The sequence below is a fragment of the Bactrocera tryoni genome, chromosome 1 (assembly GCF_016617805.1).
Source record: "Bactrocera tryoni isolate S06 chromosome 1, CSIRO_BtryS06_freeze2, whole genome shotgun sequence".
NCBI classification, from domain to species: Eukaryota; Metazoa; Arthropoda; class Insecta; order Diptera; family Tephritidae; genus Bactrocera; species Bactrocera tryoni.
In genome coordinates this window covers 55809063-55829195 of record NC_052499.1, presented here as the reverse complement: position 1 = coordinate 55829195, position 20133 = coordinate 55809063, and the positions used below count along the sequence as shown (strand labels likewise).

The window sequence follows — 20133 nt, the reverse complement described above, 5'->3', positions numbered from 1 at the left end:
AAAGACTCCAAGCATTTGCTATTGTCTTCACTTAATATGAAATACTACATATACTACAAACTAAATATCCAAGATTATTTACATACATACATATAAGTCATATATAAGGGGTTAAGGCCAATCAAACTTCAATTTGACTATTCCTTCGATCACTGCCTATAAATACATACTATACATACATATGTATATAGTAGGGTGTTTTTTTTTTGAACTATTAATTTTTTTCAATCCCGTCACCAAATTTTTTGGGAAATACCCTAAAAAAGTTCCCTGAAAATTTTGGCCCTTAATATTGACATTAAGAACTGGACCAAGGCCTATAAAAATTTTCCATAGAAAATACATTACAATCGTGAGTTTTTATCTTTAAATTTCTACAGATCAGAGGTATTTTATGGCATCGCTTCGACTTTAGTCGCATATTTCTCAGAATTGTTCACTCTACAAAAAGGTCCAGTGCAACCAAGTCGTAACTCACACCAGCGAGGTAATACGGGGCTCTAAACCCGTTTTTCCAAGAATTTCGCATTTTTTTGTATATATCTCGTAAATTATAGGAGCTATAGAAAAAATGTTCATGACAAATTTGTAGGAAATTTTATTTGCTATAAAAAAGGTTCGAGGTCAAAATCGCTATTATTAATACTTCTCGAGATATTCGGCTTTTTAAGTAAGGCTTTATAGAATTTTTATAGATGGTATGTATTAAAAAGTCTACGAAAATTGTATACAGCTCTACTTAAAAAGCTGAATATCTCGAGAAGTATTAATGATAGCGATTTTGACCTCGGACCTTTTTTATAGCAAATAAAGTTTCCTACAAATTTGTCATTGAAATTTTTTCTATAGCTCTTGTCATTTACGAGATAAATAAAAAAATTCGAATTTCAAGGAAAAATCAGGTTTAGAGCCCCATACTACCTTAAGAAGAAAATTTTTTCTCATCGCCACACACATTTTTAAGCAAATCCAAAATTTTTAAAAATAGTTTTGACTATTATTAGAGAACATTAAATTCTGTAAAAGTACTTTGATTTTATTTATTTAAGAAATAAAATGCCTTTTATAAAAAAAATACAATTTTCTTATATTTTATTTGCGAAAAGAAGCAACCAGAAGTAATATTCTCTGCATTCACCAAAGGTTGTTAAAGTTCATCTCCTTGCGAGAGAATGTCGAAAAACTTGAGACTCTGAGCGATATTAAAAACTTGGATATGTTTTACTTCTCGATAAAGCAAAAAAAAAATTGCTTAAAAAAATATTGCTTCAATTGTTCTCTTCAAAAAAGCCCTCACCATCAAACCACAGCAAAGCCGGAGGCACGAAAAGCGAGTTCACGTCACTGATACGAATTACGCTGTATATATGTATGTACATATACAATATTTGGTCAAAAAATGGTCAGCTTGCCAGGATTGCCTAAAACTTTTAGAGGATAGTGACATTGAATGGCCTCCAAGAAGTTGTGATGTAACACCATTAGACTACTTCTTGTGGAGTTATTTGGTCATTGGTCTTTGGCAATAAACCAGACTCTCTTCAAACTTTAGTAGTCAATATTAAACGTGTTATTTGTGACGACTTGATTTTGTGGAAAACTCGAAAATTGGATTCATCGTTCACTCGTTGAGGTCATTTGAATGATGTTATATTCAGAGTATCATGATTATATCGATTGTACTTTACATTAAATAAAAAACATTTGAATTACCTTAACAATTAGTGTGCTTGTTTTCAACAGAAATCTTATCAGTTTTATTGGAGAAGCCGGTATTTTCAAAGAATTTTTTTTGAATCAACAATTTAATTACCGTTGCACGTGCGCCACACACTTATTTGGTTGCTAGGAGATTAAACTGTTTATTTATTTTAATTTTTTTTTGTTGTAACACAAATGTTTAGCTTCGGCAAACACGAAAGTTATGTGCACAAGTTGCAAGTTGTGCAAAAAAAAAACTAACTGAATTTTCAAAATATTTTCGCTTCGCCAAATTATTTGCGTTAAACGAAGCCAATGCTCAGGTGTTGGGGAGCGTGCGAGTCCAAGCAGCATTAGCTAGATGAGCGGTAAATGTGTTGTTTATTACATAATTGTGTGAGTAAAATTAAACAGACGAGTCTGCACGCGCTTTTCGACTTTTTCGAACAGCTGAAAAATCGCTTGCCACTTGTAGATCTTGTACAGATGGAATATATATACATACATATGTACATATGTATATATAAATATGCATACATATTTACAAAAACCAAGGTATAGGTATATGTGTAATTATATATATGTATATATGTATACGTTTTAGTATGAGTATGTCCGATCGTTCATCATTTAACACACAGAATTACTTACAATTATTTACATTTAATTACCGCCAAGAACAACAGCTAAATCTGTAGTTTCTTCTTTGTGACTTGCTGATTGTCGGTAATTTTTATGGTAATGAGCACTTCATACTATGTACTGGTATATGCATATAAATATACATACATACATATATAAGTACTCTGAGTACAGCACAACCTAATATATGTATGTTCCATACATATGTACACATATGTATGTATGTAAACAAACATAAAATCATCAAACTAATTTATTGTAATGTCAGCCATGCAATTGAATTATGTGGCGGTGTAAAAACGTGCGTTGAACTTGAGTTAAAATTAATTCCAAAATAAACAGTGGATGGAAAAATTTAATGGGCTTCGAAATATAACTAATAGCGGTAATGCAACGAGGCAATGAAATATTTGAATTTTTGTTTTTGGTTTTTTTGTGAATTATTATACTTGTAGCTGAGTTGAAAAAAAATTCTGGTCTTACTTAAATTTAACTGTTTGTCTAACCTTGTTTCGGAGACTGATATGTAGTGAAGCGAGAATAGAGTTGATGCAGAGGCATCTACAACTATCGGAAAAAACTTTGGAAACACAAAAAATGTACCGGAATTTGAGCTTCTCCGTTTAAAATCAGAATTATTACCCTGAACAGGCTGTATTAAGTTTGCCACGAAGTTTGTAACACTCCGAGAGAAACGTCGAAATCCCTATAACATATGTATTTGAACTGAGTTGATTTAGCCAACAGCTTTTGAGATATCGATCTGAAATTGTGCCTTCCCCTGTAACTGTTAATTTGTCTGAACTGCTACTACAACACATAGCATATGGCCATAAGAATTGAACGATCAAACAAATCTCTTTGTATGGAATACTTTTTTATTTGACAAGATATCTTCATAAAATTTACCATGGACTATTGTCCGAAGCAGCGGTACAATGCCCCAATAAATTGTTCTGATCGAACGACATATAGCTGCCATACAAACTAGTCGAGTAAAAACAATACATATACAGATCTCTTTTTAACCCTTTATTCTGTGAGAAATTTACGTGTAATAGGTATTATAGCTAGGGTACAGCTAGAATTAACAAGTTTTCATGTTTTTTTCTGTAATAATAACTTTTTAAATACACTATATAAACTTTTACAGTTTTTTTTGTATTAAATCCTACTAAAATATAAGCCATGGGATCCCATTTTTTCTCGAAAAGTCAGAATATTCGAGGAAAGTTTAATTATTTAAGTTTAAACAAGGAGATATGCTCAACTTCAAATGTTTTTTACGGAACCACAGGCCTCTAAGTTCCTGAGTCTGTCTTAACCCTATACACTACGCTGTAAAGCTCATCATTCTATTTTTTAAGAAACCATATTTACTACTATAAGCAAAAAATTTATTCATAATTTCAAAATTCTTAATTTATTCTTCAAAATCAATGTCGTCACCCACAAAGTTAGCCCCCTTGGCTAACTTGTGCCAATGTTTTGCCAAACCTCGAAACAGTTGTTGACGTCAATTTTCGTAGTTGCCTTTAATGCGCGTAGCGATTCAACTTTAATATCTTCAATTGTCTCAAAGCGGTTTCCATTGATTTTTTCGGTTTCGGCTCACCCTTGTCACGATATTCGGACGATTTACCGTGTGTTTCCGGTTTGTAAGCATAGATCCAAGAATTGTAGTCAATAATAATACGTTTCATGACTCGTCCTGGTAATCGGTAAGCATTGTTACACAGATGTTAACGCGGCGCTGTTTTTAGAAAAAAAATGAGTGATTTTGGAATCAATCGTGCTTTCTTAGGCCCAAACGATCTTTCAAAATGCTTTTCATTGATCCTTCCGATATTATAACAATGACAGTAAGATCTCCGACTGTTAATCGCGCTTCTCTGTCACCATTTCCTTTATTTTATTATCAGTTGATTTTGATGGTCGTGCTGGGTGTGGTTCATCATCAACGCGTTCTCGATTCTCTTTGAATAATTTGTACCAATCAGAAACACTTGCTCGCGACAAACATTAATCACTGAAAGCCTTTTCAACATTCTGAACGTTTTGGCACCAGAAATTTGATTCCGCACACAAAATTAATTGGATAATATCAAAATCTGGGTATTTATCTGATCCGTTCCGACCATTCGCGGTTAATAAAAAGAGTAGGATGAGAAATTAGTTCGATGATTCTGAATTCTAGTTTTGATTAGAATAGTTTATATATTGTTTAGCTCTTTTGAAGTCTGAAGTCCTTATTTTTAGAAATGTATCTACATATAGTATTTTGCAAAGAGGCTCGAGGTTTCTATGCTGTTTGTGACATCTATAACAAGATCGGTTTTTGTGCAGAAATGCCGCATTCCGACTTTACTTTCTCAAAGAAAAAAAATCTTTTTTTTTTTTGTTTTCTTATAAGCTTTCGACTCAGTTTGTACGTCTTAAGAGTAATTTCGAAAAATATTTATCCAAATTTCGAATACTAAAAGAATTTCTCGCAAGAAATACTAAATATTTTCTAACTGTAGACAGCGGAAAAAATTATACTTAACGGAAGTATGAAAATAGAAATTTCACATTTGAATAGACGATTTTTACAAAATACATACATACTTATGTATGTATGTCCATAACCACTCTCTTGCACAATAATTTCGAAAGCACACGTGCAAAATATGTGCATACCAACCGCATTTGTACATTGCTTATAGCGCTCTTCCGCTTCGAGCGTGAATTATTTGCTGCTCGCGCTGTTGACATTGCCGTTTTTAATTGGTCTTGGCAGCCGCTGCAAAATTGCGGCTACTGCAGTTAGTTGTTGTTGCAGCTACTGTGCGACATGTGTTTTATGTGAGCAGAACACGTATGATGCATTACAACAACAACAAAAGCACACTTGAAGAATTTAAAAATGTGAGAGCGCTTCAAATGTATTGAAATCGCATCAATATTTATAAAACGCTGACAAATAAACTCAAAAAATTAAATAAATATTGAAATAAATGGCGTAGAACGCAAGGTTGTGCCAGAAGCTGTCATTACTGCTGACATTTCGCATATTTGACACAAATTCAATGCCGCCACAATGAGTGCGAATGCTACAAGAAATGTTTGCACTGATTCAGCAGCTTCAGCCAGCAACATTTGTGACGCGCTGCAACTTCTTTTTTTTTGTTTTTGCTTTGTTGCAACTTTGCTTGTTGTAATATACCGCTGCAACTTAATTAAGATTGACAATCAGCGCTGTTTGTGTTCTTTCTTGCGCTGATATTTTATTCAGTTCGTTTTTCAATTTGCATATTTGTTGTTGTTGTTTCTTTCAGTGACCATGCATTGGCGCCCATCGGTCTAATTGACGAACGCCATTGTATAAAATGTATGACAACGCATTTGCATTGATTACGGTTGATTGCAATTGATTTGTTGTTTGCTGTTGTTGTTGTTGTTTGGCAAAAAAATGCTGAAAAGTTGCCAATAAAGTGTTAAATGTATTTTATGCATTTCGCATTTAAATATATAAGCTGTCATCGATTCTCCACTCATTTGCGCGCATACTCACTTTATTTGAGCTTTGCTCTCTTCTCAAATAATTTATGTGTGAAGGAAACAAAGAAGTTGCACAGATGGATTTAGAACAGGAATTAATGTAAATATATCTTCCTGAAATGGTGCAAATACTTTCTGTTCTGTTATAACAGATAAAGCTAGTGTACTTAATTTAAACTAGTCGTTTGTTCGATTCGTTACTCAGAGCAAAGTTAGTGTTACGAGTTTTCAAGAGACAGGTTCTGCGGAAGATTTATGGTTCAAAAACGAAAACCGCAGTTGATGGAATGATGAGGATAGGTCATTGATGAAAAGACTGCACCTCTGAGAGTATTCTCCATTTACGACAACGTCTAGTGAAAACGGACCACTACAATCGACGGTGAGCCTTCGCAAATGGTGACTAAGCCAATATTGACGATCAAGAAGGTTTTACTATGTGTTTGGTAGTGGTGGCAAGGAGCCATCTGCTATAGGTTGATTACTTACGAGAAAACTCTTAATTCGGACTGTACTTTTAAGGAGTTATGCTACTCGCAGCTGTTTTCTGTAGACACTGCCCAAAAGCCACTCCACGAGGTTGTCAGTATTAGAGAAAAAGATTTATTTAAAATCAAAAAATCAAATTTCGTCAGCTAGTAGATACATAAGTATAAGTCGGGATAAATCGAAATATTTGAAAAAATAAAAAATATTTTTTGACAAAGTTGCAAATAAAACAGTTAGGGTTTTCAGAAGTCTCATAAAGTTATGAGTTATAATGATTCGAAAACATAGCATTGAGAATTGTAATTGTGTAAACTCATTTTTGTATGAAATGCAACAACAATTTTTTTAAACAAGTGTAAACATTTAAAATTTTACAATTTACGATGGGTTGTGAGTACTCTAAATATAATTTTATGTCTAACTTTTCTCACAAATTGCCTTGAAAGATTGGCTGTAAACGAAAAAATTTTTCGATCAATCACGAAGTCGTCTATATAGAAGAACTGTGAAAAATTGAAAACGATATTTCGGGAAAACACATGATTTGATTGGTGAAAAATTGACCTTAAGAGAATATTGTGAAAATCAACTCTCCCAGTTTTTTTGCCAAATGGGGACGAGGGTTTCTCTGAGAGCGGCAAGAAAACTTAGTTTCTATAGCAGAATGGTAGTTTCACTGCTTGGTTTTATTCAGATTAACCCATATAACCGTTAAATATAAGTCTTAAGGGAACTGTAATAATTTTAATGAAATATTTTACTAATTTTTGGGAATTATTCAGATTATAGCGTCTAAAAGCTAGACAATTTTCGTGATTTAAAGTTATAATTTGTAGTTTGAAGCGACCAGTGGTTGGTATGGTTAATAAGAATACAAATATAGATCACTGATTATCTGATTACTCTCCAATCACAGTTGTTGTGTCTTTAGTAGAATTTAACACAAAATATATATGCTCCATTTATCAAAAACAAAAACAATACAAACACAGAAATACATTTTCTTTAAATATTAACTTAGAGTACTCTAAACCTTTAATGTATTTACATATATTCTACAAATGAAATATGTATATTGTTAATAGTGCTATTTTCCACATTATTTTTTTATTTTCGTCCAAACAACGTGTCACTTATGTCGTTTGGCACGCCATCAGCTGACTAGCTAACAAGACATCAATCCATCAGCTGTCCGCACACGGTGCGGTGCGGTCTCAATGTCCAACAGCCTCATTCGCATTAATGTCAATCTTATTCTATTTTTACTTCTCCTATTCCGCACGCTGTCTGTCTGGCTGTCAATTGTTTTGTCCCTACCTCTAACCGTCAGTATCGAATATCAGTTTTGCAATTTATATAGTGCCACCAGTTTAAGGTTAAGTGGACTTTGAACACGCTGCACAGTTCCACCGTAAAAAGGTGGAGGAAAGGCAGCAAGCTAAGCGGCTTTGAATGGAGATGAATATCGTTGGGGCAACACGGGTAGTAAACTCTTCTGGAACTTGTAGGCAAATGTGTGTGATCCTTTTAAATCACACTTGCAGATGAAAATGTATCGCATTTGCATATGTGATAAGTGGTGTGCAGCCACATGTGGTTGCTTTGCATGAGTGTTTTTCAACTGTCTATTCAAGTGTCAGTAGAGATTAAAGTGAGAGTGCTCCAGAGCTTATGAAAGCATACTTAAGTGTACATATGTATGTATGTTTGAATGAGTGCAATTTCTTTGTTGATTTGGAAGCAGCTTATAATTTTGCAAAATTTAATTGATTGACAATAGTTGTATAGGCTTTATGATATGGCGAAATGGGTGGATTAAAACAAAAATGGCAGTTAAAAGATATATGAAATAATTTTCAATCTAGAATCAGGTTTTCTGGAGTTTCCGATTCCCTGAAGCAGAAGCGACATTTTGCGCAAAAGCCTATACCCATGTTTGGTAATTATTTCCTGAGCCTGCAGTTGCCAGTATCGAACGCGACAAGGAGACGCAATTTATCTCGGGAGAGGTTGATCATATCTCTAAACCTTGTTGGGCTGCAACCTCCCAATAGTAACTTGGCCCAGTGGCTACATGTTGCCTGCTGCCAGTGCCGTTCTCTCCTCAATCTCTCTTCCTTGCGGAGCAACTTCTTAATGCTGTAGGACCCCACCGCAATGCCAGGATGAACTTAGAAAACACCCAACAGTGATAATACAAGAGTCCATATGATATTTCTACTGAAATCCAAATCACTAGAGGATATTTAGATCTCTAGTACGCTGGTATTTGTTCAGAAGTTTCTGCAACCCGAGTTCTTTCTGATAATAATAACCCCTAAATGCTCTGTACTATGTCCTTATTGTCACAAAAGTCATACAGCTTAATACGCCAAACATCATTCTTAGTCCTGAGTTCGTCTCAATTTTGTTTTCAATACACAGACGATAGATCGATGTCATGTTTTTGTACTCACACTCGCCAGCTGCTATACCAAGAAGTTTGAGAAGTTATATCTAAAGTTTCCGAGAGCATTGAGTTTACGTAATTGATAGGTATCCAGCAGCCGTTCCGGAAAATGTTTGAGCAATCTGTATTCTAAGAGCACTCATCAGCAAATCGGTATAAGGGAACTTTGTGACGACTTTTCAAGCTCCTTGCTTACAGCTGCAAACGAAACCATTGGTTTTCGGCAAAGGCAAAATAACAGCTGTTACGATGAGGAGTGCTATGTTGCAGTAGAGAGGAAACAGACTACCTACCTCGCAACGTTACAATCGACCACAACACGTATGGGATGTGATAGATACCGAGAGTTTAAGAGGGAAGCGAGACACATCTGCAGAGAAAAAAAGAGAGAGGTCGAAACGCGTTAGTACGAAGAGCTTGACAAGTTTGCCGTTAGTGGTAACGCTCGGAAATTCTGCGAAAAGATACGGCGAAGGTTTCAAAACCGCAGCTTATTCTTATAGAACCTCCCAGAGGTGTTCCAGTGACTGATGCCCAGAGCATACTGATATTATGGAGAGACAGTTCTACAACCTGCTGAATGGCAGTGAAAGCATAACACCAGGAGATAGTGAGCCCGATCCCTAAATCGTTGACGGTGAGCGGATGCTCCATTGCCCGATCATGAAGTAGTTCGAATAGCAATTACCCGTCTGAAGAACAACAATGAGGCGGGGAGCGGTGGATTACCGGCCGAGCTATTCAAATACGGCGGCGAAGAACTGATAAGGAGCGTGCATCAGCTTCTTTGTAGAATATGGTCGAAGGAAAGCATGGCAAAATTTAATCTCTTTCACACAAAAAAAAGTCCAAATTTTTGTCCTTTTTGCACTGACTGCAGATGTCGTTTACAATGCCCCATTTTCTGGTACAGTAATACAGTTTTTTGATACAGTAAAGTTTCAAAGATATTTTTTGCTAAAAAAAACGGTTTTCACATTCACTGTGCTGAACTTCCACGAGCAGCTTACCACAGGAGTGGAAAAAATTCTCTTTATTCAGAGTCTTAAGTGATTTCTCACTTCGTTTACATGAAGACATAGTATGTACACATTCACAAGAAACTGGTTTCCAACAAATAAGCATACATACAGACGTCTCCATCTAAAAAGTAGACTCCTTATGAAATATAAGTTTATTAAGAAGCTTAAAAGTCGAAAACACAACAACAGCGCTTCCTGCGTGACTTTCAACCGAAACGTGATCCATATGAAAATATACACTACATACATCCATAGATACATATGTATGTGTGTGAAGTTTCACAACAAAGCCATAAGCACATCGAAAAAGGGGCATCCTTGAAAGACAGCATAAAAACAGCGCCACAGACTGACGCGTCTCGCAAAAATATCGTATGAACTTTGTCGGCGATGACATCAGCCGTCTGCAATGCGCTCCACCGGAGAGCTGCAACAGGGCAACATCACACGGAATTGCCACAATTGAGACTTGCCAAAAATGCCGACCAAAAAACCATTAATTAAAATGTGACAGAAATACAACGCCACCAACAAAAATAGTTGCAATAAAAAAATATCACCGAAATAAGTTCAATGCGCAAACTCCGAGAAGGGCACACAGGCAGCTGGGAATAACAATCAACTGAATTCAAAGTGATTTTAAGCTACTTAAGCCGTGAACTACAATTGTCGACGGCACATTTTCAATTTATTGCCCGACATATGTATACCACAAACATACAGTTATTACATATTTACAAATATGTATGTATGTATGTATGTCTGGATTTGAGACTTATAGGAACATTCGTTTGCATAGCAATGGCCGCTGTCAATAGCAAAGTTCAGTACTTCATACATACATACATACATATGTCTGTATGCATGTGCGCGTTTTTCTTTTTTCGCAGCTCATCCTCGTTCACTTGACTCTGCTTCAGTGCATTTTAGATGCAAATTCACCGTGAACATGACATCATTTCTTCGTTAGTTCTGTTGCCGCAAAAGTGCATACAACGAAGAAGACACACATTGGTACACGTATATTTGGCGCACACTGTGCCGGTGACCCAAAAACCGCTGTCAACTGTCATAGTCGTAATTTCTGGCAAGGAATGAGAGAGGCACAAAAATAACGAAAGTCACAATTCGTTGGCCAATGCAATGAGTAAGCAAATAAACAAGTCTATGGATAAATACTTAAGTAAGCACTTGAGTAAATTTAGTGGCAAATAAGTACCTGCAACCCCGTTTATTAATAATTTACTGGCATACAATTGCATTTTGAGTGAATATTTATTTATTTTTAACCCGTCGAGTGTTAGTGGGGCATATGGGAACCATAAATAAAATTGTCCCATGGTTATAATATAATGGGTCTCACATTGTTTAAGAAAATACTTAAAAGTTCTGTTTAATTTAATGGAGATGTTTATTATTATTGGAAGGAACATTCTTTGGCATTTATTTTTTGAAGATTATCTCTTTCAAATGTTGGCGCGGCTACGTCTCAGATGGGCCATCCATTGAATTCGAATTTCGATGACTCCTTTGAGCGTCTCCACTGGTGAATGGCGAATGACATGAGTGGCGTTTTACTCCAGGGCCTGAATTGAAGCGGGACTGTCCGCGTATACTTTAGACTTTTCATATCCCCGATGACATCACACGATCTTGGTGGCCAATGGACCGACCCAAAACGTGAAATTTGACTCGAAAACGTCGGATCGTCTTGGAACTTTTCAAGAGCCCAGAGAGTGAAACGATGTCGCTTGGGAAGGTTGAGCGACTTCAGTTCTTTCACAAGCTCTATTTTGTACGCTTTCAATCTAAGATCTCGACGCGAAATGCTTCAAGTCGTTCAAACGTCAGTCCGAGTTTTTACAAACGGCGCCGAATCGACTCTCCAGCGTGTTCGTGTACACTCTCAACTACGGCTGCTATATTTTCTTCACTGCGTGCTAGACGTGATCTATTCGGTCGAATATTATCCAATAAAGAATGCTGGGTCTCAAGATGGGCGATGGTATTGCGAATAGTACACTCAGTAGGCCGATTTTGTTGATCATAAGATGAACGTTGTAAACGTTCAGGCGTAAGTCCATCCATCATGAAATGCCAAACAATGTTCAACAAAACTAAAATGACAGCTTGACACGACTCACGCGTGATCTGTCAAAAAACGGCTATTGAAAAAAGTACCTCTACTTTGATCACCCGTTAGATCTCAATTTACATAATAGCTGAAATGTATAAATCTTGCTTCGGTATATTCCGACTCCGGTTTTTTGTACAAACTGACCTTATAACCATCTCAATTTATCGGAGACTACGGTATAACAGCAACTTTTATTATTATTTAGAATTAGTGGCAAGTGCTTTAGGGCAATCTTCGCTTTTGGAAGTAACGTGTGTTTGTTTAGACGTGTAGTTTTCAATATAGTTCTTTATGAAATTAGTAGTTTTGACAGCTGTCACTTAATAGTTTGCCATTTCATGGAGAGAATGTTGATATGGATATTCTTTGGTTCTAACAAGACGACGCTAGATCAATTTATCGAAAGAAATTTTGGTGAGAAGATTATTTTACATTGTGGGCCTATGATATGACGTCCAATATCGTGCGATTTAACACCGCTTGACTATTTTTTGTGTCGCTTGTCTACGCGAATAAATCCGAGATGGTTGAAACCTTGGGATGGAATAATAGGCGCATTATTGCTTACATACGGCGCCAATTGCTGCAAAAAGTGGTGGAAAATTGAGCCTCTCGGCTGGAATTTATTCGAGCCAGCTGTGGGAGTCACTTGGCCTCAATCGTTTTTGAAACATAATGGCAAACCCTTATCTTTATAATAAATAATGCTTAGCCATAACATTAAATTGTATGCATTTTACATATTTCTTCTTGAAATATGTCTAAGAAACATCCATTATTTAAAGTAGTTGATAGAAATTCTCTAGTAAAATTCTGACTTCTTACATTTCAAACAATGTTTGATTCCAAAAATATCAGTATTTTACTACATTTGTATCTTTCTTTAATGACGTCACAAGTTTGACTATTATTATTGAACGCAATGTTTAATTAATTAATTAATGCAAATACTTATTAACACGTAATTATTTGCAATAAAAATTTTATCCCGAGTTTATCGCCTCTAAAATAATTTTCCCTTAAACAATCACTAATAAAGTTGGTTTAGGAAAGTGTCTGTATTAATGGTTTTATTATTAAATGACAATGTAATTGCTTGTGGTTAATAATATAATTACAATGCAATGTTAATAAATACGTTACAGCTTCAATTGTTAATATCTGCTGCGGGTGTTCACAGCTTTTTATTGTCATTATAAAAAGTTAAATGAATTGCTATGAATGATTAGAGGTTAGAGGTAAACGGCTAACGCCACCACTGTCGGAATATTAATACGAGTTAGGTGATTGAGTGAGCACGATAGATGTAATGAGCACACCCAAGTCTTGCTAAAGTGACGTCACTGAACAGCTGATGCTATTAAATTTTATGAGATTATTGATAAAATGTCAAATGTTTGTATATATCTGAATGTTTCAATAAATTTTCTTGTTCTTTTATTTTCTCTGTAAATTTTTCGAATAAGGACATATTCAATTCTTTAGGCTCTTGAATTCTTCTTAAATTTTTAGATTATTTTGAATAATTATTCTTATCCTTAACAGCCAGCACAGCGACTGGTATATGATAATGCTTGAAAAAAATCAAATTTTTTGTGCAATAACGAATTCAAATATTGTTTATAATTAAAGTATCCATTATATATTGTGACAAAAAGTACCTGGAAATTGTAAATAAAACGCAGAATATTTAGTTATTTATCAATATTTATTTTGCCGATTTCAAAGTAGTCCCCACCAGATATAATGCACTTATGCCAATGATTTTTCTAGTCCTCGAAGCACTTTCCATAAGCACTTCTTGGGATGGCCTTTAGCTTCTTCCTTTGTTTTATCTCTTCAATCGACTGAAAACGGATTCCATTCCGATGATTTTTGACTTGTTTGCTTGTCAAACTCATAAACCCATGTCTCAATGAGTGTGCTACCTATTTACGGTACTCTTTTTGAAAAAAAAAATCAGCTTAATCGGGATGAGTCGGGCAATGACGCTTTTCATACCCAAATTATCCACTAAAATCATTCGAACGGACTCGTTAGAAATGTCGTATGATGATTTTCAAGTACCATATCCTTTACTTTCTTTTAATATTTCCATCAGTGGAAGAGATCGAAGGTCGCACAGAAAGACATTGTACCACTCGTAACTTGTGTTTTTTAATAAAACTGGATCACCGTAAGCCTTTTCCAACATTCGCAACGATTCCGCTCACGAAATTTGGTTAGAAATACAAAATTTTGGACAAATTCTTACTTCGATATTTTTAAGCATTGTTAAAATTGGAACGCATTACTGAGTTGTACCGACTAAAGCAGCTGTTGTAAACAAACTTGTTTGACAGATCACGCTCATATTTGGCATAGTAATTAAGGACAGTCCTACCAACTTAGCAAAATAAATTTTTTTTAATATCATTTACCAGGGAAATTTAAATTACAATTTCCGAGTACTCTTTTGTCATTTGGAACTTCACAAAACGTTTTCCACTTGTCGAACCTAGCAATTTTCTCACAAATTTTTAGACTTGGAGAAGTCACCAACATATCGACTAGTTCACTAATCACATTCCTTGCAATACTGTTAGACTATATAAGGAATATTCATGCGGATTGGTTTACAACTTTTACGACGATATATTTACCTACTGAATATCCGAGGACTGAATTTTTTTTCGGTATTGGAAAAAGTAAACTTTCTAGAAATTCTCGAGGTGGTCAAGTAACTAGAGTGTTATTATTTTTAATTTGATTACACAATCCTTTACGAAGAGAATAACGTATAAGACCAGTTCCCACGACTGTCTTGTCTAAGTAACCGGAACGGACTTGGATTTTTATCCAGCCATGGACTGTCAACTCGGCACTATGCCTCGTAATTACTTTAAGAATGTTTTCTGCCGCTACAACAACAACGACAGGAGAATAACTCCAGCGCCAAAGTTCTCAAAAAAGAGTTCCGATAACTCATCGTAGAGATAGAAAATCGTCACTAATAAGTAGTACATCTCGACACATTAGAATAGAAACGAAAGAGTTTTGCATAACTGGTCCAGAAGTTAATTCAGTGGAAAATAAAGGGCAACAAAATGAGAACCTAGAGAAGTCTTTCTGCCTAATTGAATTGCCTTGGCTCACAGCAGAGAATTCTTCACTCGAATTGAATAATCTTCAATTGTGTATTACATAATGCGTGGTTTTATAAAATAGTCTCAGGCTCATTTATCGAATACATATCTACTTGTATATAAATATGTAAATTATTGAACTTTTGTGTCTTTTAAAATTTTTTCCAATTTCCTGCCGATATAATAAAGTTTTAATAAACTCTTTGGCTACACATAAAGAGCATATAAATTGAACGTTTAATTTACAACAAGCCCTTGAAAACGAAATAAACAACATTATTAATACAATGAACCCACCCAACTTAAATAACCACTCAGCAGACAGACAAATTTACTAAAACACAAATATCAAGACATTAAATAGAAGATAGTAAAATGAATTGGAAAAGAATAATAAAAAAAGCATATTGATGTTATGCGAACACTTCTCTCCGCCTCTAGAACAATTGAGGAGCAGAACTACAGAATTATAAACAATGCAGTTCAGAAGTTCTTGTGGAGGCTTACCTACTTGTGTCACCTCCAGCGGGGGCGAGAGGAGCGTTGATAAAATGTGAACTACAGCGTAAAATCGACCGCCCAAAGCGCATTCATTGCATTCGAAAGCAGTTGTAGTCGCAACAAAGCGCGCTGCCCGAGACAGTAAGTGGGCGTTGAAGGTGTAGTGTGGCATGCCACGTGCGCAACAATACAAAAGTTACAGTGTTTTTCCAGACTTTTTCTGTTGTGGTTTCTATTGTAAGTTGATGCTGATATTTGAGCTAAGAAAAAAATTTATTTTCAATGAGATGGTAGACAACGTCTACGGCAACGCCTGTGTCACCAGGCAGAGTGGCACTGACAGATAATATAGTGTTTAACGCTTCAAATGAAATTCATGCGATCCGCAGAAGAAAATTAAGCGATTCTTGTTTCCTTTGACAGGTCATTACTTTTTATAGCTGTCAACTGGGGTAATTTACGAGGGGAGCGCTAGGAGTGAGTTTTAAGGTGCGTTTTTGTATGGGTACTCGTGGAAGGATGATGTTAGGATATGGAAAAATTGTAAAAAGCTTAAGTTATATAAAAATGTATATAAAAAAGAGATGTGTATATCGTTTTTGCAATATGTTTCGCAAAGTGATTAAGTTTTGTTTTGTTTTTGCTTTTAATAAAAAGGATTTTGCATTTGTGGAATCCTGCAAAGAATCATTGCTTTGTCAAAATATGTTCAATGGTAAATAACTAGAATAATTCTCAAACTATTCTCTCAAGAGGAAAATTCTCTGATCGCCATTCACTTGGGAGTGGCCAGAAATGAAACTTTTAGATATGGCTCAAGCAGCATACGAACACCGGTCTTTGACCAAGTACTCTCAGGGTAGCCAAAGAACATACGTTTGAAGGCGAGCTAAAGTAAGAAGGCGAAACATCCCCTACACAGTGTTGTGCGCTGAGTTTGGGACCCGCCACGTAAAAAACGCCCTTAATGAACAGTCAAAAACAGCCTTGGATTAGAGACCCCTCTTTTGATGACGACCATGGCAAAGGAAATATGGATAAACAACTATACTGTTTTGAAATTTCGGTTGACAAAAGTACGTGAAAATTATATAAATCTATACACCACAACAGTTGTATTAGAATTCGATTTAAGAATTAATCTATTTTAGTTTGAAGAACCTCGTTTTATTAGAGATCGATACGTTTCTCTACTGGTTCTTCCTTCTTCTTCTCTCGTATTATTTCTCTATTCGCATTTATTTATCTATGCCTATGCCCTTTTTTTGAATGTCAAGATAGTTTCCCCATACAAACAGCTATGGACCCTTTGGTTCAGAAAATACCTTCAGTGTTCTGGGATGCTGGTAATCGAAATCGATGGTCCAGAGCTTAACATACATATCTGCTCATAAATATTGAAGGAAGATAGTATGTTTCAAAAAATTAATAGGAATCGAACTATGAATTCCAGTATACACCGCCTTTGGGCTCATGCTATATTCAAAAACTAATGGAAATACGAATAAATGGAGAAATATAAAAATAAAAAAAATTCTTCCAATGAGAAGATCTTAGACTTTTTAAAATATTTCTTAAAAAAAATTCAAATCGTATTTGTAGTAAAATACCATATCCTTTGAATAAAAATCGGTTTGTGTTCTTATAACAAACAAAAGTTATGGTGATTTTAATTACCTGGACTCTCCACTCCCATTATTGCATCGGAATCTTCTATGCAGAGTTGCAATGAAGAAATGCAAATGTTAGTAAATGTACAGGCATGGAAAGTAAGCAAATATTATGTGGATTAGTATTTAGTATTAATGTAAAATGCATGCTAATAATTATTAATTAAATATTCACACACACGCATAACTGCATGCAATTAATTGATTCTAGTATAAAATTTTAATTTGGTGAAGATATATGAGAATACAAAAGTATAATAAACGGTAATAATCCTGAATTGGTCTCTATGGATGATTAATGAACCAGTTGTCAAACACGATTTACAGGAACGTCAGAATGATTATTATTTTTTTTTAATTTTGAATGCGATTCTGATATTATTAGTTACCGAAGGTTAAAAGCTAATTTCCAATCATTATAATGGTAACTAACAGTTAACTGAAGTTTTGAGAAAGAAAAGGAAATTAACTTTATGCGAAGATAAGAATTACTGTTTCATTGCAGCACCTTTGCGATCTAACTAATCTGATAAACCTACTAAATATTGTGCCTCCTGCCTTTTAGTGTTCTCATTCTTCCATTTACTGGACTATAAGAATATCAAGGAACTTATGATGATAGAAAAATTAAGATTTATTTATTACGAAATTCCGGCTCATAACTGTAAGTGGTACTCAAAACTAGACTAAGTTTGTTTTTCTCATGGAAAATATCTTCAACTAAGTATATTTAAAAAAAAATGCAAACTCTAAAAGCAATTCCGTCTCATTTTCGTAAACTCACATATATACTTAATGTTCTATAACCTTGTCTTCTGCAGAACATACTATACTCCAACTATTCTCAACCCTTAGAAGTGAAACTACTGTAGTAAGTTTCCTTCTTCTACAAGTATAGAACATAATTCAGATTTTCTTAGCTGTAATTTTTTTTAACTAAGAATATAATGAATGGGATGGTTGTTGTTCCCAAGATTTTGGAGTGGCTCTATGAACTATGAGTATGAATGTGGTGTTGAGTGTTTCGAACCACTGAAAAAAAAGTTAAACCGTTTACCAATTTACGATTCCAAATTCAAGATATCGATTAATTCAATATCAAATTACTTTTAGAGGTTAGGTGTAGTCAAAATTAACAAAAACAAGTAAGGAAGGGCTAAGTTCGGGTGTCACCGAACATTTTATACTCTCGCATGATAAAGTGATAATCGAGATTTCATTATCCGTCATTTACATATTTTTCAAATACCGTATTTTTGTAAACTTTTATTCCGCTATCATCATTGGTTCCTAATGTATATATTATACAGAGAAGGCATCAGATGGAATTCAAAATAGCGTTATATTGGAACAAGGCGTGGTTGTGAACCGATTTCACCCATATTTCGTACACGTCATCAGGGTGTTAAGAAAATATTATATACCAAATTTCATTGAAATCGGCCGAGTAGTTCCTGAGATATGGTTTTTGGTCCATAAGTGAGCGAGGCCACGCCCATTTTCAATTTTTAAAAAACGCCTGAGTGCAGCTTCCTTCTGCAATTTCTTCCGCAAAATTTTGTGTTTCTGACGTTTTTTGTTAGTCCGTTAACGCACTTTTAGTGATTTTCAACATAACCTTTGTATGGGAGGTGGGCGTGGTTATTATCCGATTTCTTCCATTTTTGAACTGTATATGGAAATGCCTGAAGAAAACGACTCTATAGAGTTTGGTTGACATAGCTGTAGTAGTTTCCGAGATATGTACAAAAAACTTAGTAGGAGGCGGGGCCACGCCCACTTTTCCAAAAAATTACGTCCAAATATGCCCCTCCCTAATGCGATCCTTTGTGCCAAATTTCACTTTAATGTCTTTATTTATGGCTTAGTTATGACACTTTATAGGTTTTCGGTTTTCGCCATTTTGTGGGCGTGGCAGTGGGCCGATTTGGCCCATCTTCGAACTTAACCTTCTTATGGAGCCAGGAATACGTGTACCAAGTTTCATCATGATATCTCAATTTTACTCAAGTTACAGCTTGCACGGACGGACGGACAGACAGACAGACATCCGGACTCTACTCGTCACCCTGATCACTTTGGTATATATAACCCTATATCTGACTCTTTTAGTTTTAGGACTTGCAAACAACCGTTATGTGAACAAAACTATAATACTCTCGTTAGCAACATTGTTGCGAGAGTATAAAAATCTTGATGATCATAGAAATATTCTCTGAAAATTTGCAGTAAATTCGACAAATACTTTTTGAGTTATTCGATAAATAGCAAAGCATTCTCGGTCACTTTGGAACGTTTGTGTAAAGCTTCGAAGCGTTTTTCTTAAAATTCTGCTTTCTTTGAACTTGGGACTCTACAGCAGGAAAGCCTCTCCGGGATTTCAATAAAACTTAAACATTTATACATGGAAAACGAGTGCCTGATTGAAAACTATATAAACAAATAATGTTCGGGTTTTTACCGAAACGCTGGAAATTTTTTCCTGAGGCCGCCATTCTATTATTTAACAATATTAATTTTTTTTATCCGATTGATTTTAGAAAAATCTCCATGAATTAGTGAGGGTCACCGCATTGAGCTTCTGTTGGAATTGAATAAACACAAACAGCCATTATCTTTAAAAGTTTTTGTTTTTTTTTCAAATTTCTGTGAAGTCAAATCGAATTCTTATTATCCAATTAATGTTGCCATAAAGATGATTTTGTTTTAGGTAATAACTTTGGGTAGCGGGTTCACGCAAGTGAGGAAAATTCTCTGATTGTCATTCACTTAGGAGTGGCCAGAAACGATTATTTTGCATATGGCTGAAGCAGCTCACGACTACCGATCTTAGACCAAGTATCCTCTGGGTAGCCAA

At 35.2% G+C, this 20133-nt stretch overlaps 1 protein-coding gene across 4 annotated transcripts in view; it reads right to left on the bottom strand.

Annotated features, from left to right (window-relative positions):
* LOC120767001 (aminopeptidase N) overlaps window positions 1-20133 on the bottom strand; it is a 173527-nt gene that overhangs the window by 80977 nt on the left and 72417 nt on the right. For 2 of the 4 annotated variants that reach the window (XM_040092832.1, XM_040092822.1), the window contains exon 3: window positions 17284-17319. The exons of 1 other annotated variant lie outside the window; for it this stretch is intronic. In XM_040092832.1, coding sequence (XP_039948766.1) covers window positions 17284-17319 — 36 coding nt within the window. The remainder of the gene's footprint in view (window positions 1-17283; window positions 17320-20133) is intronic. One more of the 4 variants, XM_040092841.1, reaches the window with a different exon arrangement.